Genomic DNA, 25122 nt, shown 5'->3' with positions numbered 1-25122 from the left:
GTAGGGAGGTAGAATATTCATAGCTAAATTTCTTTTATGTATATTTATATATAGGATGATGAGCCCTGAGTATCATTTTGCTGTTTTCCTCTTATTCTAATTTATGGTTGTGTTGAAATTGTCTCAGGTATACTATTTTGTATATTGGTATACTATTTCCTATATTGGCATGTTTTTTAAAACTTAGTGGATAGTTTTGTTACAGAGACTGTTTGAAGAAACCCTAAGGGAGAGTTCTCTGTTGGTGTTCAATTAAAAAAAATTAAAAGTTCCTACCTACAAATAAATTATTCTCAATTATCTTTTTTTTCTTTAGTGCACAAAATGAAAATATAACAGTTTATTGAACTTTCTTATATTTCCCAGGTGGTTCTTTGTCTTTCACATTAAAAGGAACATTTGATTGGGTTTTATATTTCAGATGGAGTCCAGACAATGGCTGTAATATTTATGAAAAGTTTTTCCTGATCTGGGCTAATAGAAATTTAAAGACTTTCTTTTCTTTTTAATTTCTCCCAGTTGAAGGGTTGCTTATAAATGTACTCTAGAAAATTCAAGTTTATAAAAAACATTTTCACCATCTTTGGATATCTAATTGCTGCCTGTGCTTTTATATAAAATGGCAATAAATTTACATTTTGAAACTGAGATTAAATCCTATGTTGTAAAAATTGTGGACAATTGTGTGGCATGTTTTTATGGCTATCAAAGGAAGGCCTGGAATTAGGGACTTAATATTGGCCATCGTATTCATTTTTGAAGAACAACTGACAAATTCTTTTTTTGAATTAGTAGTATGTGTTTCTCATGAAATCTATGTGTTTGTCTTAAGATACTTCTCTTTGATAAAAGCTATGCTTATGATGAAGGTTATAAGTAAAATATGTTCTGTTATCTTTGCTTTCATTCATTGAGTCACTTAACCAAGCATTTTTAGATTCTGGGAATATAATTGTGAGCAAGATAGTCACAGTGTCTATCCTCATAAACAATGTATTTCAAGTCAACCATACTATCAAATAAACTAGTCAGGAGCAGAAATCCAACCATATCTTTGCTTTAAGATGTTAATAGTTAACTACATGTATATTGAGTGTGAGCAGAGTATACATACTTCTTTAACATTCAAAGGGCAGTGCTGTCCAAGACCACAGCACCCCAGAGTAACATTAAAGTGAATATTTTTGATAAGGCATATGCTTTGATTTGTGGTTTCAATTTTTATGACAGTTTTTCTTTGTGCTGATCTCAGATGTCAGTTTCAGGCTTTTATACATGATCCATTTTTCATAATTGTGCCATAAAACTGGAAAATGATTTAACATTTATTAAATGTGCACAATTTGTAAGGTAGTTTGTATGTATGTATATGTGTAGTTCAGGATTAAAGTTAGTAATTTCAAGAAAATAGTCATAGCACAAAAATTAATTATGGACCCAGAACTTATTTATGACAATCAAAATATATTTATTAAATTCTTACCATGCCATGGAACATAAGGAGAAAAGTGACCAGTGGACACATTTGGCTCTTTTTCACTCCCGATTTTAGCTTGCTTCTCTGTGACATTTGATGCCTTTTTTAGGGAATGAGGATCACTCTCTTCACTTTTGATTCACAACCCTGTGCTAGCCTTGCCTTTTTTCTCCTCTTGTCTTTAATTCATTTGGCCTACCCATATTTCTTCAATGGCTGTCATTGGCCAGGCACAACATCAGGTGCTGGGGAAAGAGTAGCTATACAGTCATAGTTACTTCCCTCATAGAGTTATAATCTATCAAAGAAATAAATGCTAATGACTCCATAAGTGGTTATGAAACACTTTTGGGAAGAGCTGTTAAGGAGAAGTGAAGGGTACTATTGGTGTGAAATGAGTGGTCAGATAATGCTTTCCTGAGAAAGGGATATGGTAGCTAAGATTGAAACGTATAGGTGAAGAGGGTGTTCCAGGTGGAAGGAACAACACATGCTAGGAACCTGAAATTGAAATGAGGTTGGCATATACATAGAGTGGTAGAGGAAAGTCACTTGACCAGTTCCAGATCATGACATGTCTTTGGAGGTCCTACTAAGAATTTTTTTTTTCTCCTCAAGGGCAAAGGCATGATGTGGCAACGCTAGTTAAGTCTTTTTCTGGATTTTTAAAAAAACTTATTTAAATGCCAGTGTTCTATAGAATTCTGTATGTAGAACTTACTTCCTGCTACAGACTCTGTACTAGGCTAACTTCTCCACTTGCATGGTTTTAACTGTCCCTTAGAATCTGCTGATTTTCATACCTTTAGACCCATTTACCCATTTCCTTCCTAGACGTCTCTACCTGGATGGTCATAACTACCTAAAAATGGGGAGTCGTATTTCTTTCAGTTACATTTTTATGAAAAGTTATGATTATATTCTTAGACTGAGAATAAACATCACTGGAATTTTTAGGTTAAGTCCACATGAAATTACTGATATTCCATTATTTTTGGTTTAAAATATTACATTATTTTTTAAGGAAAGTATTTTTACGTGTTTTGTAGAGTGTTCTTAGTCATGTTTGCTTGTTTGTTTATTCATTTATTTGTCTCTCGCTAGTTTGGTGCCTTGCCAGCTGATGTAAATACCTCTTTGCACCTGTCAAAAGAAGGTGGAACTGAGCACCCAGCACCTCCTCCTCCTGTGGCACCCCCACCCCCTCCTCCGCCCCCTCCTCCACCGCCTCCTCCACTACCAGGAATGCCTCTGCCATTAGGTGGTCCTGTGCCTCCACCTCCTCCCTTGGGACTTCTCAGTGGAGGAAACTCTCTTCCACCCACCCTGCCATTTGGGTTAAAACCAAAGAAAGAATTTAAACCTGAAATCAGCATGAGAAGATTGAACTGGTTAAAGGTAAAAATGTTTTTTAAAAAATAAGTAAATAAATGAATAAATGGAAGAAAACATACTGTTACCTAAATTGAAATTTAATTTTGTTTTTACTTACGTATAATTTCCAGTAAGAACCCTATCAAAGTGAATTGAAATGAATAGCCTTTTTTTTTTTAATTTACTTACTTATTTTTAGAGAGGGAAGGGAGGGAGATGGAGAAAGAGACAGAAACATCAATGTGCGGTTGCTGGGGGTCATGGCCTGCAACCCAGGTATGTACTCTGACTGGGAATCAAACCTGCGACACTTTGGTTCGCAGCCTGCGCTCAATCCACTGAGCTATGCCAGCCAGGGCAAAATGAATAGCCTTTAAAAAAAGAAAAAACCTCGTAAGTGTTGAGACAAAGCTTTTTGCTCTCAACTAAGGCTTTCTAGTTTATAAATTCAGTGGGAGTCAATGATAGCTGGTTACATAACTTTGGGAAATTCTTTGTAATGGAAGAGTTATAGTGCACATGAGCGTTATTAAAGACTCTGAGAAGTATAATTGAGATGAAACAAACTTCATTTTATTCAGCTTCAATCCCCAACTTTTTCCCTAATAAAAGTTTAACTTCCTGCAGAAATTGTATATCGTTGAACACAGATTGGAGAAAAGTCATGTAGGAATTACTTCATAAACACTGGCTGGCAGCGATGGGCCGCTGGGTCTGAACATGATGATTGTTCTGGGACAGATGAAACACCCGTCTCTTTATGAATCAGTCTTCTCTCTGATTGCAGATCAGACCTCATGAAATGACTGAAAACTGTTTCTGGATAAAAGCAAATGAGAACAAGTATGAAAATGTGGATTTGCTTTGTAAACTTGAGAATACATTTTGTTGCCACCAAAAAGGTAAGTTCAACATCTTGGCTATTTTTTTTTTATTTTAATATTTTAACATGGCCACTTTTTATATATTAACTACTAGAAAGCCTTATTTTAAGAGTCCTATATATATTTCTACCTTATTAATGGATAAATACCTGATTTATTAAAGTGAAATCTTTAAAAAGAAAATGTTATTACAGTATTAAATTAGCAATTTTTAAAATGCAGATGATGGATACAAAACTTGAATTTTCTATATAATACACATCTTCAAAAAGTGTATTAAATAGAAAAGTTTCATATACAGATTTTCATAAAGGAGGATACTTTTAGAGAGAATTTTGTCATGAAAATTTTTTGTCAATGAGGAGTAGCATAAACAGAAGCAAAATATAAGCCTTCTTGTAGTCAGATTTTAATATTTAATATTACAGTGACTGTCACATAGTTTAATTAGTATGAATCACAGGGGATAGAAATAGCAATTTTAAAGAGTGTTTTGAAAGTTAGTGTGAAACAGAAGTATGTGAGTAGATTATAAGATCTTTTCATTAAAAGTAATGGAATTTGTTTTTCAAATTGTTTTCTGATTTTTTTAAAAAAGTTATATTTAGATATCACTCTTTGTCTGTAAACTGAATTTTATTTCATCCAATTTCATGGGTCAACATCACTTATTTCAAGGCTGATACCCACTTACACTTTTTAAAAATTGTTTATTCTATTACAGTTGTCCCAATTTCTTTTTTCCCCATTGGCATCCCCTCTATCCAGCCCACTCTTCTCGCCCACAGTCAGTCCACTCTCATTGTCAGTGTCCATGAGTCATTCATCATGTTCTTTGACTAGTTTAATTTTTAAGTATTATATATCCTGAGTGGTTTTAGATCAGTGATTCCCTTTGATTTTCAAAAAGGAACCCATAGACTTAATGCTCTTTGTGTCTCCGGGCTCATTGAGCACAGAGAGAGCTAGGGTGGAGTGATTGTATTGAATGGAGATGGGAAGGCTGATTTCTTAAAATGCCTACTGTGTACTAGGCACCACACTGGACACTTTATGTATCTGTTTTAACTTGATCATCACAGCAACTAAGGGATGTTGGCTGATACCAAAAAAAAAATCATTTACATTCTTTTGAAATGCTTTTTAAAATATAAATGTAAATTAGACACTCTTTCTAAAAAATAATTGTAAGTTAGACACACTGAAAGGTAATTGTAAATTAAGATAGTTTTCTATTATGTGTGGTAAATCCAAAGTCTTCAGCAGATATTTTTGAGCACTGTTGGTCTTGACTAAAATAGTAAAAATGATGTATTTTTGATCTTTGAAAATGGGGAATTTTCTCAGCAAGCTTACCCTAGGAAATCTTGTGAAGTAAGCAGATCTTAATTGTACCTTTTGATTATGGAGAATCAAGATTTTCTTTGAATAAAATTAGTGTACTCTTTTGGCAATCAAAGCAACTATATGGCAGTTAAAATGTATTTACATGTAAAAGACTTCAGAATTTCAGATTTCATAATCTAGAATTGATTGCTTTTCCCTTTGCTTTCCTAGTAGGTGCAAATGGAGGTACCTAAAAGCTATTTCAGTAATACTGCCACCCAGCTACTCTCTTTTTTTCCATCTTTACTCTGATTACTTTCTTAATTAATGAGGCTCAAAAGGGAAACTTGTTAGCATGTCTTTAATTTAGCTGTAGTGTTAGCCCTAAATGAAATAATTGGACCTTTAAAATTTCTTAAGTCATCTAACTTTAGCCTTGAGATTCAAGATTGGAAAAAAACCAATGTACTTGCTCAGTCTAACACCAGTTGTAAAGAAAGGTTAAGGTGAGGAAACGATGAGCATTTTCTGAATATTGCGTACTTCATCCCTCTCTGTCTCTGTACATGTTGTTCTCTCTGACCTGAATCTGTCTTTCATTTGACATGGAGGCTGGCAGAGGCCCATGGCTTCTGTTTTCTCACTTTAAATGGTATCTTCTCTTTTCTGTGGCTGTGGATGGTATTTCCATGGTGAACAGAAAAGATGGGGAAGCCCAGGGTTGTAGCCCTGGGCAATGCTAACATTTCATAATGCCAACAGGAGACAAGCTATAAATGTGACTATTTTTTGGTCTGGATTTTAAAGAATAATTTGTAGTAAGCATTAGTTGAGGGCCCTCAGTTGAGAGTGCTTCATGTAGGAATGACAAGTAGTCAATTATTTTATTGGAAAAGGCCACTTATTGTTACTTTCAGAAAATCAGGATTTCGTATAGATATTTTCTAGCAAAGATGAGAAAGGAAGGCAGGAGAAAGGTGTCTGAAAGCTTAGACAGGATGAAGGGCTGGTGGAGTGGACAGATGGCTCCTTACAGCCTCTATTCAGGCCGTGGGTGCTGAGGCATTAGGTCCAAATGTTAACGTTTACCAGCCTTTCATGTCTCCAAAGATCACTTTGAATCAATTCTATAGCAGAATTCAAAATTAAAGCTAGTCACTTATTTATTGTTCAGTGCAAGGTGGACATATAGTTGCTCTCTACTCCAGAGCAAGAAGGGGAAAATTGAGGCCTTGTCTGCTGGCTGATTCTCATTGTTGGTTTGCATCACAACTTGTCAGGGAGGACAAAGGATTCAGAAGGCCAATGATTTGTGGGTTTGGGGAGCAGTGGTTTATCTGAGTTTTTTTTTCCCCTAGTGACCCTTTTGATTAAGAATAGGGGCATTCTTGACAACATGGGTGGACTTCGAGGGCATTATGCTCAATGAAATAATGTGTCCTCTCTTATATGTAGAATCTTAAAACAAAAACAAAACCAACAATCTCATGGATACAGATTGGTGATTGCCAGAGGTGGAGGGTGTGGGGGAGGTGGTGTTTGAGAAACTGGTGAAGGGGGTATAAATTAACTTTTTAAAAAGAAGAACCAAAGCTATTTCTCTGATTACAAAGGTGGGTGGATGTTCCTTCCCAGGCATTTAAAATGGTAGATGCGAATCCTTTGTGCATCCTAAGCATTTGAGATAGGGAAGGGGGGGAAATGGAACTGAATCCAGTCATTTAAAGAGAACCTTAAAATTTTCTCTTAAGTACTCTTTATTTTTTGTTACAAAGTAATTTTTTTCTTATAGAAGTCACTGCTTCAGGTTTCTGGGACTTTAAGGCTTTAGAGCTCTTGTTCCCTGAGAGTTAGTAAAGGAAGAATGACTGATGATACCTATAGATTCCTTCTGGTGTACTGGTCTACAAGTGGGGCCATGGTCCTCATGTCACCTGGTTTAGTGTTTACCACGTGTCTGCTGGGTTTTTTCTCCTGCAAACAGGTCTTACTCCTCAGAGTAGTACCCTGCCCCAGCTACTCACAGATCTTGCAAGATATTCTTGGTAAGAACTTGTATATTCCTCTTTATTCATGTTGCTCTTCATTATATCTCCTTGCCTTTTTTTTTTTTCAGTTTGATTTTACTTATTTTGTTTTTTAAACTTATCTCCCTGTGACATCTATAACATTGCTTCATTGGGATAGTGCCTGTGTCATAGCTTAAGGAGTACAAGAACCTCTCTCTAATTTTAAGATTGGTGAAAGACAACGAGTGCCAGTAACAGAAGGATCTTTTGATTCCAGGGTTTGTGTTGTACACAATCGATTCTATGTGCAGGTTTTAGTGCGAAAGAAACCCACATTCAGAGTGAAAATGGTTGAAGTGGACATTTGTTAATCAGGAAAGCATTATATGAAAGGACAGCCAGTATCAGACACCAAAATATACATACTACCCATCAGCAAACCATTAGCAAAGGGAGAAGTTTCAGATTTAACAGAGGTATTCCTGGGTTTTCTAGAATGATAACCTCCCCTACACACTTTGTAAACAAATTTGGAAAAGCCAAGGCCTCTGAAGCAAAATATTGTCTTTAAAAATTATTTTCCTCAGTGAATGCATTTTCTTAATTGAGGAAGACAAAACAAAACAAAACAGAAATGCTTTTCCTGTGAAATCAATATTTCTTCCTGGCTCAGTTGAAGCTTTTTAAATGCCTTGTTTTCCTATTTAAGTATCTCACTTGGGTTTCCTTGTGTCTCTCAGTTCTAAATTTTTGAGATACATCTTAGCTTTCCATATTTTAAATCCTTCTGAAAATAACCTGACATTTTTCTTTCACTGTTTCTTTTTCTCATTTTTCCTCTCAGTCGTCTGTCCCACCTTTTCTCTTTCCTGTATTTAGCTACCCATATTCAAGTCAACAGATACTTACTTGGTACATGTTGTATGTCAGGCCTCATGTCGCTGAACACTGGGGACACTGTAATGAGAAAGGCAGGCACGTGCCCTGTTCTCATGTTGCTTTTACGGTCTCAGTGAGACTCTGTCAAGTTCAAGAATGAGGAGTGGAACAGTAAGTGCTGATTTTGAATATAGAAAAGAATGACATATTTTATGGCCTTTGGCTTTTGTTAAGAATTAACAAGATTTAAAAAGAACATTGTAATCTCTTTCATATTTAATCACAATATTCATACACTGAACATTTGGTATCATCAGAATGATGCAAATAACCTGTGTATTTTTTACCAGATTGGAAGCATCTGTTGGTTAATTTATACAGGCTGTTGGAAAAGAGATTAAAGTATACTAACAGGTTATTGGTGTTGGATTTATCAACTAAAATGAATATTAATTACTTTCATTATTCACAAACTGTTAACTTAATAGGGATTAAAGGGCTTTCTGAACGTATATGGATTTTTTAATTTGGTTAGGTTGATTTATTATGAAAATTTGATTCCACAATTGTTAGCTTCCTGAAGCAATCACATTTTATAACAGGTGCATCATATTTGCCAGATAGGGCCAGTAAACTGGTTTATAAATATTTCTCAGCTGAACAGTTTGGCATATGGAAACAGTTAATGAATTACACAGTTAAAAACAAATCAAGGTGAGATTTCTAACATCATAGATCAGTGGATAAAATACTGGAGTAGAGAGTGATTGAACTATGGATTATCCCAGGCACTTGGCTGTGTTCGGGATGTTGCTTTGTATTAGAAAGAAACACAGTTTATTCTTCTGTATGAACAAAAGTGTACAAAAAATACGAGACTACCTCACAAGCCAACATTTAGATGAACAGTATAATTTCTAACAGAGCTGTATTTCTTGGGAATGCATGTTAATAAAGAGATGATGCCAAAATCAATGTAACACATCTTGAACTTCTTTAAGATTTCTAAAAGAAATTGACAAACACTAATTTGGAAAGATTTGGGAGGAAGTCAGTGGAGAATTAAATATTTTTCTAGGGATTTATCATTTGTTTCTTGTGTATGGCTGAATTTATCATTTGGTTTTATGTGTATAAATTTTCAAAAGAACAAAAACTTAAGGAAATTATGAAGCAGGCCAGGAATGTCTTGATTCACCATTAGAAAGTATTTCATTGTTACCAATTATATTATACTCTGTTGGATCCCTGAAGGAATAGCAAATGATTCTGAAAGCTTTTAGAGAAATAGAACCTAAAGCGAAAGGCTGTGGAGAGTTTTCTTAGCCTGGAGCCACAGACAACTTTCAAGTCCACAAAATGCCTCAGTTATGTGCTTAGTTACACTGCATATCTTTGGCATTTGAAGGTCCCTGTAAATAGACGTATTTCTTATATATTGTACAGATGCTGTAAATAGAAGGGGAGGGGGATTAAACTTATACTGTGGGGGATGCACCCATAAACAGCTTTTTTCCACTCCTTTTTTTTCCTCTCCTCTCATTTTCTTCTTCCACTGTAGAGAGCAATGGTATCTGGACACTAGATTCAACTTAAGCCACTTGACTAGTGAGGAGATGCTATATCCCTTCTGTGTTACCAGTTCACCTTGGTATGTTAACTCTGCTAGCAGTTTCAGTGGTCTAACTGTACTTACTGTCCTTTAGCAAAATTGTAAATCCATTCCATTCCATTGTTACCACATGCCTTTTTCTCCCAGGATTTCTCTTCCATTTCGTGTGTCTTCTGTCTTATTCCGTTTACCTGTGGTTGCTCAAAGTATACTTCCCTAGTCTTTGCCTTATCTGCATTATGTTCTACCGCTTCAAACTCCAACTCATAATTAGTGCACAGTATTATCCATCTGAAGATGCGCCATATTTTGTCAAGTTTAATGAACATGTTTTTGCCCAAATTCTTGACAGAAAAATAAGGATGCACATTATACATGGGTAGTTCTAATTGCATATCTATATAAATGTTTTTAATTCTTTTATTTATGCTTATGCATTAAAAGCGTAACTCTAGAAAGCAATAACAATATCTCACACATGCAAAATAATACCCTGGAATACGATGATCAGTTTTATTTCTAAATATAAATAAATAAAAAATTGAATTAAAAAATTAAATGAAAGATTTTTTTTTTTCGTGAAAGGATAAAAAAATGTGGGCACACATTATACCCAGGAGCATATTATACAAGGCAAAATATGATAAATGAGGCTCATCCTTCTAAATGCACTATTTTAATCTTAAAATGATATTTGTAAATCTGTCTCCCTCTCCTCCACTCCTCCCCACCCAATGGGACGGGGTAGGTCCACCTCCCCACACAATGCTTGCCAGGCTTGGAAGAGCTGGGATCACATGGAGTTAGTATTATAACCTCATGCCATCTGGAGCACAGGGAGAAGGTGGGTCATAGTGGGAAAGTCATTAGGAGATGGAGGGGCTTTGTGCTGGATGACATGCTATAGGAATTTGATATTAAATGGTGTAGTAAATTTTTTTGTAACACACAAAACTTCCTGTATGAAAATAACTTTATTATATATTTTATAAACGTTGACTTTCCTAAATTAGATTTTGATGTAATTATATATTCACATGTTTAGGTGCTGGGTATTTTTTGTCCCTCAAGATGAAATCAAGTGTCACAGGTTCGATTCCCAGTCGGTGCACATGCCTGGGCTTCAGGCCACGGCCCCCAGCAACCGCACATTGATGTTTCTCTCTCTTTCTCTTTCTCCCTCCCTTCCCTCTCTAAAAATAAATAAATAAAATCTTTTAAAAAAAAAAAGATGAAATCATTTGGGCATATGATCTTATACATTGTAAGACGCTCTACGTTTACCACAAGCTTTCACATGTTTCATGGTATCTGAGAAGAGCACCAGGTTAGAGACCTTTGGTTATCACAACTCTAACTCATCTAAGTATACGTCTTTGTTTTAAAAGAATGGTTTTTTCAAGCCAGAGCACGCTATTCCAGGAGTTCTTAACTTGAGGTATTAGATAAGGAAAAAACAGAAACAAACCAAACACAATATTATCACTTTCACTAACTTCTAATTGAAATTTAACATTGTCTTCATTTATAAATATAGGCAACAAATACAGTAGTACCCATGCCTTTTCTACCTGTAAAGCACATATAACATTGACATCACATTAGAATCAGTTCAGATATGTGCATATATCTAAATATCATTGAAACTTGTCACTACTTTAAAATCAGTACTTATTAGACCTGCAGCTAGATCGTGCTACTTAATACATCAATAAAGAAAGACATTTTGTTGCCCTCCAGGAAGCAGATCCTGAGATGTCAGAGTGCAAGAGGCAATTTTAGGAGGCAGGGGTGGGTAATGTAGGTGAAAGGTAGAACTGGGGGAAAGCAGGACTGGGTAGGAGGAACCTTAGGCCATGGTGAAATTCTCAGCCAGCCCAGCTTGGAGGGAGCTCTGGAGCACAGCTGGGGTGCAGTACTCATGCCATGCTCAGTCACTGGCTGGAGGATGCCCAGGAAGAATGTGGCCTGGGCTCAAAAGCTAAGGAGGATCCCGGGGCGGCTAATGACTTGCAGTTTGTCAACTAAGAACACTCCATGCTACTAAGTGGAAAGCTCATTCCTGAAACAAGATTTTAGCAGTGCATCTCCTTGGCTGCAATGCATATATGTGGTTAGTTAATAAACTGGTGTTCAGTGCATTTTGATATCTGCATTGGAGTATCATTTCCTTCCTTTGAAATCCAATGTATTTTTTTTTAATCCTCAGCTGAGGACATTTTTTATACTGCTTTTTTAGAGAGGGAGGAAAGAAGAGAGAGAAACATTCATGCAAGAGAGTAACATTGATTGATTTCCTTCTAGTATGTGCCCTGACGAAGGACTGAACTGGTGACATTTCAGTCTATGGGATGACACACCAACCAACTGAGCCGCATTGGCCAGGTCAAATCCTATGCATTTTTGCATTTATTTATTGATTTTTTTGATGGTGTCTTTTTTTTTATTGTTTATTCTGTTACAGTTGTCCCAATTAATTTTTGCTTTTGACCCCCTCCACCCAGCCCATCCCTCTGGCCAACAGTCAATCCCCTCTTGGTTGTCCATGTCCATGTGTCATTCATACGTGTTCTTTGACTAATCCCTTCTGCTTCCTTCCACCATTGGCCCCTTGAAGCTCCCGTCCTGCAGCTGTTGTCCCATGTTTCCATGTCTCTGCCTCTATTTTTCCCATTAATTTATTTTGTTCATTAGATTCCAGTTATAAGTGAGGTCATATGGTATTTGTCTTTTGCCAACTGACTTATTTCACTTAGTGTAATAGTCTCCAGTTCTATCTATGCTGTCACAAAAGGTGAGAGTTCCTTCTGTCTTTCTGCTGTGTAGTATTCCATTGTGTAAATGTATCACAGTTTTTAAATCCACTCATTTACTGATTGACACTTAAGCTGTTTCCAATACTTGGCTATTGTGAATAGTGCTGCTATGAACATAGGGTTGCATAGGTTCTTTTGAACTGATTTTGAGTGGTTCAGGATTCTTAGGGTATATTCCCAGTAGTGGAATCACTGGGTCAAAAGGCAGTTCCATTTTTAATTTTTTGAGGAAATTCCTTACTGTTTACCACAGTGGCTATACCAGTCTACATTCCAACCAACAGGGCATTAGGGCTCCTTTTTCTCCACATCCTCACCAGCACTTGTTTGTTGATTTATTAATGATCACTATTCTGACCAGTGTGAAGTGGTATCTCATTGTGGTTTTAATTAGCATCTCTCTGATGGCCAGTGAAGCTGAGCATCTTTTCATATATCTCTGGGTCCTCTGTATGTTCTTCTTGGAGAAGTGCCTGTTCAGGTCCTTTGCCCACTTTTTAATTGGGTTGTTTGTCTTCCTGGAGTAGAGTTGTGTGAGTTCTTTATATATTTTGGAGATTAAACTCTTGTGTGGTCTTTCATTGGCACGTATGTTCTCCTACATAGTCAGTACCCTTTTCATCTCGATGATGGTTTCTTTAGCCATGCAGAAGCTTTTTATTGTGATATAACCCCACTTGTTTATTTCTTCCTTTATTTTCCTTGCCCTAGGATAGATCAGCAAACATATTGCCATGTGGGATGTCTGAAATTTTGCTATACATGTTTTATGCTAGGACTTTTATGGTATCACAACTTATACTTAAGTCCTTTGTCCATTTTGAGTTTTTTTCTGGTGTACAGCATAAGTTGGTGTTGTAGTTTCTTTCTTTCTTTCTTTTTTTTTTTTGCATGTACCAGTCTATTTCTCCCAGCAATATTTATTGAAAAGACTGTTTTTATTCCATTGTATGCTCATGCCCCTTTGTCAAATATTACTTGACCATAGAGACATGGGTTTAATTCTAGGCTCTCTTCTGTTCCATTGATCTATGTATCTATTCTTATGCCAGTCCCAGACTGTGTCGATTATAGTGGCCTTGTAGTACAGTTTAATATCAGGTATTGTGATCTCTCCTACTTTGTTCTTCTTTCTCAGGATTGCTGAGGTTATTTGGGGTCTTTTTTGGTTCCATATACATTTTTGGAATATTTGTTCTAGACCTGTAAGGAATATAAATCTAGAACAAATATTTTTGCATTTAAAAATTATTCTGAGCCCTGGCTGCTATGACTCTGTGGATTGAGCCCCAGCCTGCAAACCAAAGGGTCGCCAGCTCTATTCCCAGCCAACATGCCTATGTCTCAGGCCAGGTCCCCAGTGGGGTGTGCGGGAGAGGGAACCACACATTGATGCTTATCTTTCTCTCTTTCTCCTTCCCTTCCCCTCTCTCTAAAAATAAATAAATAAAATATTTTAAAAAATAAAATTAAAAAATTATTCTGAGAAGGGGCTCACTTCTCTGACTATCAATAGGGTCCTTGGCAATAAAGGTTATGAACCCTGTTGTAGCCTTTCTGATTTGTGTGGTGGTAGGAGTGAGATGGTCAGGGGCCTGGGTCCTGCCTGCACTGCCACCTGTTCATGTACAGGGGTGGGCAAAAGAGGGTGTGCAGTTGTTTGTATGGAAAAAGACATGCAGGGTGTGATTATTACAATAGCTTTATTAACTTCAGGTTTTGTGTATTCACAACTGTAAACCTACTTTTGCCCACCCCATATGTATGTTTTTTATTTTAATTCCAGGGGCCAATACATTTTCTGTAATAAGATATTCCATCCAATTTAGAGAAAATCATATGGTGGTTTCAACATCAGGCCATCCTTTTTTAAATCCACTTTAACAGCCTATTGTTATGCATTTGTTACTCAAAACATATGTCAAATCTGGAAAAATATGAAAATTTTAATTAAACAGTAATAAAACAGTATTAATAACATTTACTTTTTTAAGCAGTTATATTTAATTCATTTATGTAATTTTATTTGCTCCTAAATCAATCCTGTGCAACCAAGGCAAATACTGTGTCTATTTTATATTTAAGAAAAAGTTCTATTTCTCTAGTGAAGCTCGGCTAAAAGGAGCTGCCACTTTGAATGGGATACAGATGTGAGTCTAAAGCTCTTGCTCCTTCTGCTATGCCACACTGCTTCCTTGATTAAAAAACAAACAAAAAACTATTATGTTTAATTTAAAGTGCTCTTCTTTGATTTAAAATAATTTTCCTCTCTTCTTCTGCCACCTTGCCATTGTCCCACAGCAGTTTACCCTCATCCCACAATTTATATTAAAGGCTTTAAAAACTTTCCATCTTAAATCCATCTTTTGTCATTTGGTACCTCTATTCAATTCAGTGAGTATTTGAGCTGTAAATACTAACAACAGGCTGTGGAGTGTGTAGGAGAAGTGTGGGACTATGGAGACCACCCTGCCAATTAAGTGACCTGGCTTTTAGAGCTAGAGTCTAATAACAAGGAGATATTATCCATCTCACAAGGTTTATGTGAGGATTATAGAATTAATATTTTAAAGCCTTTTTTTGCAGTGCACAGCTCATTGTAGTTGCTTGGGAAATATTAGCTGAACTTAAATTTTGAAAATACAGGCTCATTTCTACTTGTCAGGTTTGGATTGTCATCTCTGATCTTCCACAGTTATTACCAGCTCAGTGATCTCCCTCCAGCTCTGGCCCTACCTCCAAATGCAGCTTCTTAAGCATGAAACTGCTGTGTTCACTGGTTATTAATAGTCGCATCTGATGTAACACTGGTCTGTACCATTAACTTTAGAAAGTAGTAATAAAAGATTTTTCTGTATACCTTTTTTCTTTCATTTTTGTGTATGTCTTAACTACCAAATGATTTATTAAGTTCCTGTAGAGAGGGATATGTTGAATCAGGAATAAACATAAAGAACTGTTTGGGGTTTTAGTCCCTCCTTTTTAAAATTTTTTTTCAAGATTTACTTTGCTTTCAGTTTATGAGTCATTAATACAGCTACTTCCTGATGATTCTGTAATTTTATGAAATTTAAAAACAACATTTTAATTTTGCTTTTTTGGTGTGATTCAGTTTTAGAGCATTGAGCTGATGACTTGAGAGGGATCTTGAAAAGCTCATTGAGTTCTTAAAAGCTTACTGGTTCTTGTTAATAATTCATTACTACTTTTAAAAGTTATTTACAGTTACAAAGATTTGTGACAATGGTATGGATGGCTTAATATAATTATGGAACTGGGATGCATTAAGATGAAGGAAACCTTTAGTTGATAGGTAAATGTGAGTGCCAAGTAGAGCTTATGGCTAAATTCTCCCCAGGGTTTGCAGGAAGGTAGATAACTGTTAATTTTCATGGCGTGCTAGCAGAAGGTTCAGAGGAGTGATGATCATTCCTTTTTTCTCTTCCAGCTTTGTGGTGTAAGCTAGAAAAATGTTTTGGTGCATCATGTATTTGTTGAAATTCTACCCTTTTGACCTATCTTAATAAGCCAGAATAAATGAACCAACTTCATTTGGTTCAGCCTAATTCTTGTGTCCTAAACTGGTGACAAATTAAGGAAATACATAAAGAGATTTCTTCAGTTTGTTGCTTAATTGAAAATGAATATTGGCATTTCTACTTCTCTAATAGCTTGTCAAGTAATGGATAAGGGTACAGAACTCTGGAAACGGAAGTTTTATCTTGGAATGATTTATAGCCCCCAGATCTCAGTTTGGAATACTTGGAATTTTTCATACTGCATAGAATATATATGAGCCCGTCTTTTCTATTGATTCTATGAGGAAATTTGCTTGTAGGTAACAGTGCCCCAGTTAAAAGTTATTTAAACAAGTGTGGTTGGTGGTCTCAGAGTTCATAAGCAATATCCCAATTATGTCAGGACTCTAGGTAGCTTCTTGTCCATTTTCTTAGCTTTCTCTCCAGTTCAGCATAGCTTAGCTAGCAAAGATGGGAGTAATTATGCTCACAAATGGGGACCGAGGGGGGAATTCATTTCTTGCCTTTTTCAGCTTCTAGTAGCCACAAATATTCCTTAGTTTGTGGCCCTCCTTTCTCTAATCTTCAAAGTCAGCAGTCAGTCCTCAGGGGCCCTCCCTCTCACCTGACTTCCCTGAGTACAGACTCTGACCTAAGCCAGAAAATATTCTTTTAAAGACTCCTGTGATTAAATGAGGTCCACCTGGATAATCCATGCTAATTTCCCAATTTTAGGGTCTTTAACTTTAATCATATCTGCAAAATTCCCTTTCCCAAGAAAGGTAAATGTATGAGGCCTGTCCAGAAAAGTCCAGCCATTGTTAATATAAAAAGAAAAGTTTGTGTGGCATTGATATAACCTGGCAGCCAAGGAGAGTGGACTGGAAAGCAAATGAGTGAACAATGACCACTTTACTGTACTAGTCATTGGGGGCGGTAGACACCATTGAGTGAGCATGTGTACTCTGTGGCCATCACATTCAAAATGACTGAGTTGCGCAACAAATCTACATCAAATTTTGCATCAAGCTTGAACATTCCTCTGCGGAAACTATTCGGATGATTCTGAAGGCCACAGCTATGGCCAACTGGTGATTGGCAGCTTCATCACGACAATGCACCCACTCAGGCATCACGTCTAGTACAGAGTTTTTTTGGTGAAACATCCAGGTGACCTAGCACTCCTGCAGCCCAGATTTGGTGCCCTATGACTTCTGGCTTTTACCACAACTAAAATCACCTTTGAAAGGGAAGAGATTTCAGACCTTGATGAGATTCGGGAAAATATGGTGGGACAGCTGATAGCAATTGGAAGAACTATGTGAGGTCCCAAGGTGCCTACCTTGAAAGGGACTGAGGCATCATTGCCCTACAGCAATATCCTTGTATCTTGTATCTTCTTCAATAAATGTCTGTACTTGTCATATTACATGACCGGATACCTTCTGGACAGACCTCGTATTGGGTTCCAGGGACTAGGATATAGACATCTTTGGCAGAGAAGGGTGGGGACTAGAACAACTGGATGCTGTAAAGTCTCAACATATCATAAAATAGTTGGCCCTGTTAATTACATGCATTATGATGGTCACTTTCCTTTAACCCTGAATTCCCTTTACAGGAATGCCATTTTAGGGTCCTGGGGCATTTTGACTTAACTTTTTAAATCATTTTGTTCTGTACTATTTATTGAGCTTTAGATCTTCACAAGTTACATTAACATATGTTTTTGGTACCATAGTGAAGTGCCTTTCTGGAGTTTTAGGAAAAACCCTTAAGCCTTTCTTTCCAAGTGCCAGTCCATGTTTTTTCCTCTTTTTGTTGAAATATATTTAATTAATGTGCAACGGGCATCATCATTTACTGTATATTTTCCAGTTTGTAATGTATGCTATTGATTTTATTTCTTCTGGGAATTAGTGGATTTCTATCTATATTTTTAACCTCATAGTCATTTTTTTTTCAAACCAGAAAGACCCTCCAAAAACCTAGGGCAAAGTACCATTGGCATTAAAAAAAAATTGGTTCTTAGCTTTTACTTGTTGCTATGTATTTTAAGAAGAAAGAGAAACTGATTCTAATTTAAGAAAACAAATTTATTATATTTTATGCATTATTAACTTTGGGAGATAACTGTTTCTACATTGTCTTTTGAAAAACTTAATACTTTCCTTACCTTAAATATTTCTTTATGTTTTAAAGTAAAGCTTTTACTCTTGTTTTATGATGTTTTGCAGCATATTTTTATCTGAAAAATATTTTTATTTAATAGAGACTTTGGGAAGAGAGACCTTTTCTGAGTTCAACTATTACACAAACCTAATAAACATTTTCAAGTTGACATGAATATATAATTTCATCATAATCTGGAAAATATTATAATTGTATATTTCACTGGATCATTTAACATATATGTAAAAGAGTTTATTTTAATTGGAAAAATTTCATCACTGAGGAAAATCACATTTATCAAAAGAGGCAACACAACTACATTTCACACAAAATAAGCAATTTATTTTAATTTAATTATTGGTTCTTAGTTATTTGACAGTCTACTTTTCTGTCATCATATTGCCTTAGACTGGTTCTTCCTGAAGCAGGCTGTTCTTCCTTCTTTAATCTTCTTTTCTTTTTCAATTAGAGAACCAATTATTTTTCAGGGTTTCCCAGGTCACACTGGGACAGTTTGGTTCTCTGCTCTCATCACATAAGTTTTAACTCAAGAGTTGAAATAGCCAATGGGATAATTGTGTTGGTTTTTAAATGAGGGATATTAGTCCTTAGAGCTTTTATGTCATTCTATTTTGAAATTATCCTTTTCCTTTATTTACTTCATTTCAGATTTTATGTATCTGTCTAAAAGTGAATATGAACTTTTTAAAGTGACCAATCCTTTCTATTTCCATTACTTGTTTTACAAGATTTAGCAGTGCTTTCAATACCCGTAGCCAGGGAAAGAGCAGTTTGTGCAGCTTCCGTGTGGTAGCAAGGCTTTTGTTAAGAGCTTACTCTGTGTGTGTGTATACATAAACATATATGTGTATATACACACATGTATATATGAAAGAATATTGTTCCATAAATCAGATAATCCAAAATTGACTGATCACTGGATTGTTTCATTTTTTACAATCTTTTTTAATCAGCAGGATTGCTGAGTACAGAGAAGGCAACATGATCATCCGTGCCCACTTTTGTGTTGCTGAGGTGTACTCTATCAAAACTGCTATTTTTGTGAATGTGTTCTTGATGAACAAGCATAACCTACAACCTCAATACATCAAAAATTCTCATTATTTTTGATTACATTAAGATTGTAAGAAGGCCAAAGTAGCTGTTAGGTGGAAAACAAAGAAAGGAGAGAAAGGAGCTGACTTCCACAGTAAAGGGGAAAATGAGCGTCTGCCCAGCCCCAGTGACTGCACCCCATCCTTGTAAGCTTTAGGCTTTGTCCGAGGCTGAGAGGAGTTAAAAATCTGGCCTTCATGGCTGCATCATTAGAAAGTCAAGAATTCACTTCTGCTTGATTTCATAGCTTGTGTCGTTTCCCGTCCCGTTGGGACACTAGAGTAAAGGAGGGAAGGAAAGGATGTGAGCAGGTTGGAGGGACCCTCAGTGGGAGCCCATATGCATTGGTTTGGAGTGACCCTGTTACCAGCCACCGACTGCTTGTGTTCACACAGTGACATCTATTTTGGTTCTTTAAACTTTAGAAGCTGTGATAGTCATTTCATTCATTACATACATTCTCCAATGTTTGTTTTTCTTACTGTTTTCTCACATTCTTCCTGTTTTCACAACAGTACTGTGAGCTCTGTTCAGATTTATCATCCCTGCGGATATCACATTTATCATATCCCATGTGTGCACACAGGAAAAATAAGAAAACTGCTGTCTGGCATTCGTAGCCTTCTGCAGTCAGATCCAACCTGTACTTCTAGCTGTATTCTTATTATTTTTCTGTTCTGCACATGATACTGTAGTAAGCTTGCTTTATTTTTTCACTAAATTTGACTGCATTTTCTTGCCTCTCTCTGTGTCTTCATTTATTCTGAATGTTTTATTTTGTGATCCCTACCCATTCTTCCTCTCCTGGGAAAATTCCTTGCAAGAGCTGCTGCCACCTCATTGACAGTACTGTGTCTTTCACTGGGTGAGGCGTTGGATAGCTTGCCTTGATTCTGCCCCTGGCCTCCACAGTTGTCTCTTCTGCCTTCATGTGGCTGAGTCCTTTCTCTCTGTACTGAGAGAAAGCCAAAGCCTTTGCAAACCCCTCTCTTTCCTGCTTCCCTGCTCTCTTACAACCTTCACCTCAGTTCTTTCTCTTCAGCCACACTGGAGAGCCTCTGTGATATACCTCCAATATGCTAGATGTACTCCTGCCTGGGTCCTGAAATATTCATATTTTTACATATCTGTTTGATATGGCTCATCACCACAACTGGTCTTGACTTCGATGTTGCCTTCTCAGGAAGACTGCATTTTCCATACCCCCAGTCCCCACTTCAGTCCCCCTACTTTGTTTATTATTTATCATTTATATGTTTCCTCTTCTCTCTTGCCCCTACTGGAATTTGAACTCCTTTAGCAGAGGGATCATTGTTTGCTGATATATCTTAAGCACATAGAAGAATGCCTGCCACATAGTGGGCACCAAATTAATCTTTGCTGAATAAATGAACGGAATTTCATTCCTTTAAAGAAGAAATATAATACTTTCAAACTCCTCCAGCAAACTGTCTTTTTTCATTTTCAGCAAATAGAAATTTTGGAAGGAGATAATTATCATTTAAACAATCTAGAGTCTAATTAACTTGGCCACTGATGACTCTAGCTCTGAGTGAATAACAGGCTGTTTTGTAAATTAGGTAAAAAATTCAGAGAGTAAGAAAGGTGATTGAGAATGATGTAGGTTGAAGGTCTTAATTCTAAAATAATTCATTGTTATTTTCTGTTTTTGCAGCAAGAATCAATATAAGGATGAAAAAGTTTAGGTGAATTATGTGTTATTGGGGGATGAACCTTGATTTGATGTCTGCAAAGCAGGAATAACTTAGCATACAGTTTATAGCACTTGTTATAATTTTTTCACTGAAAATTGCTCCTTTGTTGGGTGTTGATTTTCTTGTGTGTGTGTAAGAATTCAGCTAAAATTTACATTACATAAAATTAACCATATAAAAGTGAATAATTCAGTGACATTTAGTATATTTACAATGTTGTGTTTCCACTACATCTATCTCGTTCCAAAACATTTCCACCAGTCCAAAGTTTAAAAGAAACAAAACAAAACAAAAAAACACCAGTGCCTATTAAGCAGTAACTCCTCATTTTCCTTTCCCCCAGCCCTGGCAACCACCAATCTGTTTTCTGTCTCTGTGAATTTATTCTGGATGTTCCACATAAATGGAATCTTGCAATATATGGCCTCCTGTGTCTGACTACTTTCACTTAGCATACTACTTTTGAGGATCATCCACATTGTAGCATGTTTCAATACTACATTTCTTTTAATGGGTGAATAACATTCTATTGCACGTATATGCCACGATTTGTTAATCCATGCTTTCTCTGATGGACATTGGACCATTTCCTCCTTTTGGCTGTTGTAAAGTGTTGCTGTGAACATACGTGTACATGTATTCGTTTGAGTGCCTGTTTTTGGTTCTTTTGGGCTTTGAGTTAGAAGTCTAGTTCCTGTGTGATATGGTATTTGTATGTTGAGCTTTTTAAGGAAATGCTAAACTTTTCCACAACAGCTGGATTATTTTACATTCCCACCAGCAATGCACAAGGATTCAATTTTTTTTTTTTTATAAAATTAAGTCTGTGTTATTTTTTAAAAAGTTTTACTTTTTTTTAGAGAGAAGGGAAGGGAGGATAGGGTTAGGGTTAGAGAGGGAGAGAAGCATCAATGTGTGGTTGTCTCTCATGTGCCCCCACCTGGAGATCTGGCCCACAACCCAGGCATGTGCCCTGACTGGGAATCAAACCAGTGACCCTTTGGTTCGCAGGCCAACACTCAGTCCACTGAGCCACACCAGCCAGGGCAGGTTATGTGATTTCCTACAACAATGATTACTAATCTAAAGGAGGACTGGCAAAACGGACTGTTGTATTTACTCAGGTTTGGTGATCCATCTCCCAGACATTTGTGACTAAAGGTTAAATAAGCAAGACAGAGAAAAGGTATAGTAGAAACTGCTTTAGAAGTTTGACCAGGAACTATAAGGTGGGTGGTGGGAGAAATAAAGGTGAGTGGGAGAAAGGTGTTAAAAGGAATTTCTGGTACAGGGACTAGATATTTTATGAGTGTTATGAGCAGGCTTCTTGGACATGAAAAGAATAATGTGGAATTTTAAGTGCTATACCTTAGAATGAACATCTTTCAGAAAAAGGTCTAATTCTAGAGAGTCAAATAATTGTGCAACCAGATGTTGGAATGAAATAATGGAAATGGAAGCAAGATTCTGATGCAGAAAGTAATAGTATAAAGCTTTAGCTGTGATATGACTGCCTGATGGAATCCAGTCTCTTAAGACTTTTTGACTTAGGGAGAATTTTCCATCTTTTCCAGGCTAACTTCAATTTTCTGTTCTGTAAAAGAGGGTCAGTACCTACTTAGAGGACAATTGAGAGACAATGTCTATTAAATAAATGCCTAGAATGATACCCGGTTCACATTACCTCATAAATGACAACTGTTTTTATCATTATATTAATTTCATTTTATCTCTATTGCATTGTGACAGAGAAAGTAGAGTTAACTGTTCAAATTGTTATGAATAGACTGGATAAGTTCCCTTCCATAGCAAGGATTCCTCTTTTTTGGTATTATTCCAGGTTTCTCCAGTAATACCAATTTATGTCTCTGAATTCACATTTTTAAAGTATAATATTGAGTATCACTTTTTTTAATAATCAATAATCTTGAGAGATTTAATAGAAAACAATTGTTATTAGAAAGGTGTGAAACTCTCCTCTCCCACTTTGTAGTTTTAGGTTAGATAATAAGTTTAGATTATGTCTGACCGTGATACATCAAAATGATTGCTTCGGTACAGTCACTGGGGTCAATGGTTGTTATGGTTTATTTGAAAATAATAAGGTACCAAGAAAATCAGGCAGTGGGCCATGCAGAATTAAAGTTGGAGGAGACTGCTGTTTTGTCTAAGGACATTTTCTTAAATTTTTTTTGGAAACTATTGAACAAGAGCACATTACTCTTTATACTAATTGTAATGCATCACTGTACTCCATAATCTATGAGAGTGTTCACCTTTGCTCTCAGCCTGTCCAGCTGTTGTCTTGAACAATTATCAATGAGTTATTATTCTGGTTTGAGCTGTGTCATGCTCGAAAGTGGGATGAAAAAATGTTAATGAGCATGCATGAATGTTGGTTGATGAAGGTTAAGTGGTTGCAGACATGCCTTCTGCAGTCTTCCCTGTGAATGTTCAGGCTGAGGCAATGGGTTCTGCTGAGGGATTACAACAAATGGTGCTGATTGACAGTTCTTGATTTAACAATAAAATGGTGTGTAAAGGCAAATTCTGTGTTTCAGCTGAATAATAGTGTTGTTGACCTCTGGTGCAGCTCCACTCTGCATCGTGTTTTATTTTACAATTTTCATTTTTTCTATTGTAACAGATTTCCAACTTGTTTTGTATTGCACATTATTTTAAAGTTGTGCCTGATGGTGGGGTATAGTTTTTCTTTTCTTTTTTAAATGAACATGTCCATCATGTACTTAAATTTTTAGAATAATAGCTGCAACTTTAAGTATGATCGAATTAAAATATCGTATACAATAGCTGTCCAAAGAAGCATGAGCCAGTACTCATCAGCAGTTTGTTCTTCCTCTTCATGGCCATCTGCATGTATTTTTAAATGGTGACCGGTGCTTTCCCAGCATTTGTTATTTGTATGCTAATTAGAGGAAACCGTGTATGTAATCTTTAGGAATTTTTTGAATTGATTTTTGTGAATATGGCATTTCATATACTATGGTTTGAGTATGGGCTTCAAATACTTTTTTTTTAAGAAATGATAGTGTAAGAAACAGTATTAAGATGTGTTGATGAGGCTTTTGTTCGTCATCATTTTTCCCATTATTAATAATGCAGAACTTGGTCTTCCAAATGGAATGTGTGCTTTGTAAAGTATAAAATTTCATACAAATACTTGTTTTTAACCTATTTTAGCAGAAAGGACAGCACATAAGAATTGCAATGTTTTACATCTTGTAACAGAAATAGAAAAAAATAGAAAAACATTGTTAAATAGACGTAGACTTATAAAGTTAGTAGGAACTATCGCCATCATTTATCATTTAACAGATGAAAAATTTAAGAGCTAAACATAGTAGATTTAAAACCTTTGCCAATAGAACCATTATTTGACATAATTGGATTATTTGTCAATCATTGAGAATCTTTTCTTACTTGTTATGTGCCCTATGGAGACAGCTTTCTATAATTCACTGCATACTTAGTGTAAGATTTTAAAATAATAATCCAAAGTATTATTTATTTTCATATAAGTATATTTTATGTTTGAAGCTTGTTTTTTAAAATTCAATTTATAGGTTTTTTATTTTTTCCTGATAAAGTGAATTCATAATTATAGAAAGTACTCATGCATTAATCCTGAGCCCTAAATGAAATAGGACAGGAGGAACACCCACTGTACCTCTAGGCACTGATTTTCACATCTTTTCTGTAAGGTCGATTCCTGTGCAGAAGAAGAGGGCCTCCTTGTCTCCTAGCCGAGCAGCTTTGTGCTTAAGGGCTACTTCTTGGGGCTCTGGAATCCCTGTTGTTTTCAGTGCTTCAGTGTTGGTGCTCCTGTGGCTTTTTTTCTGTAAGCAAGTGAAATTGGACGTACAAATCATACTACCTCAAGGCTGGCTACTTCTTAATACTATGCCTAGGGCTGCAGTTATCTGCCATCAGTAAGCAAAGGCTCTGGTTTTAGTTATTGAATCAGTCATGGCAAATTATGCAGCCCAGCTGACCAGCCACCTGACTGCTAGTCAGCCAGCGACCAATTAATATTGGATGCCTCTCTGATGAAAGGTAATGTCCTAGTTCCTAGGATATAGTGCTGAGCAAGACAGATGTAACTCTCGCCTTTACATAGTATATTTTTAAATGGAGACTATAGTAAGTCAATTTGTATGTAAAGAAAACTGACCATAGTTTTTGAATGTACTGTGAAACTAGTTA

The 25122-nt window shown here is 36.2% G+C and overlaps 1 protein-coding gene across 4 annotated transcripts in view; it reads left to right on the top strand.

Moving 5' to 3' along the window:
• The window catches only part of DIAPH3 (diaphanous related formin 3), a 465949-nt gene that overhangs the window by 173045 nt on the left and 267782 nt on the right, over positions 1-25122 (top strand). For all 4 annotated transcript variants that reach the window (XM_045839232.1, XM_045839231.1, XM_045839234.1 and 1 more), the window contains 2 exons: positions 2582-2875; positions 3639-3753. In XM_045839232.1, the coding sequence (XP_045695188.1) occupies positions 2582-2875; positions 3639-3753 (409 nt within the window). The remainder of the gene's footprint in view (positions 1-2581; positions 2876-3638; positions 3754-25122) is intronic.

Source organism: Phyllostomus hastatus, unplaced genomic scaffold (genome assembly GCF_019186645.2).
Source record: "Phyllostomus hastatus isolate PE091 unplaced genomic scaffold, TTU_PhHast_1.1 phas_contig_29, whole genome shotgun sequence".
Lineage (NCBI taxonomy): Eukaryota > Metazoa > Chordata > Mammalia > Chiroptera > Phyllostomidae > Phyllostomus > Phyllostomus hastatus.
Note: the sequence above shows the minus strand (reverse complement) of the source record. Positions and strands in the feature narration are given on the sequence as shown.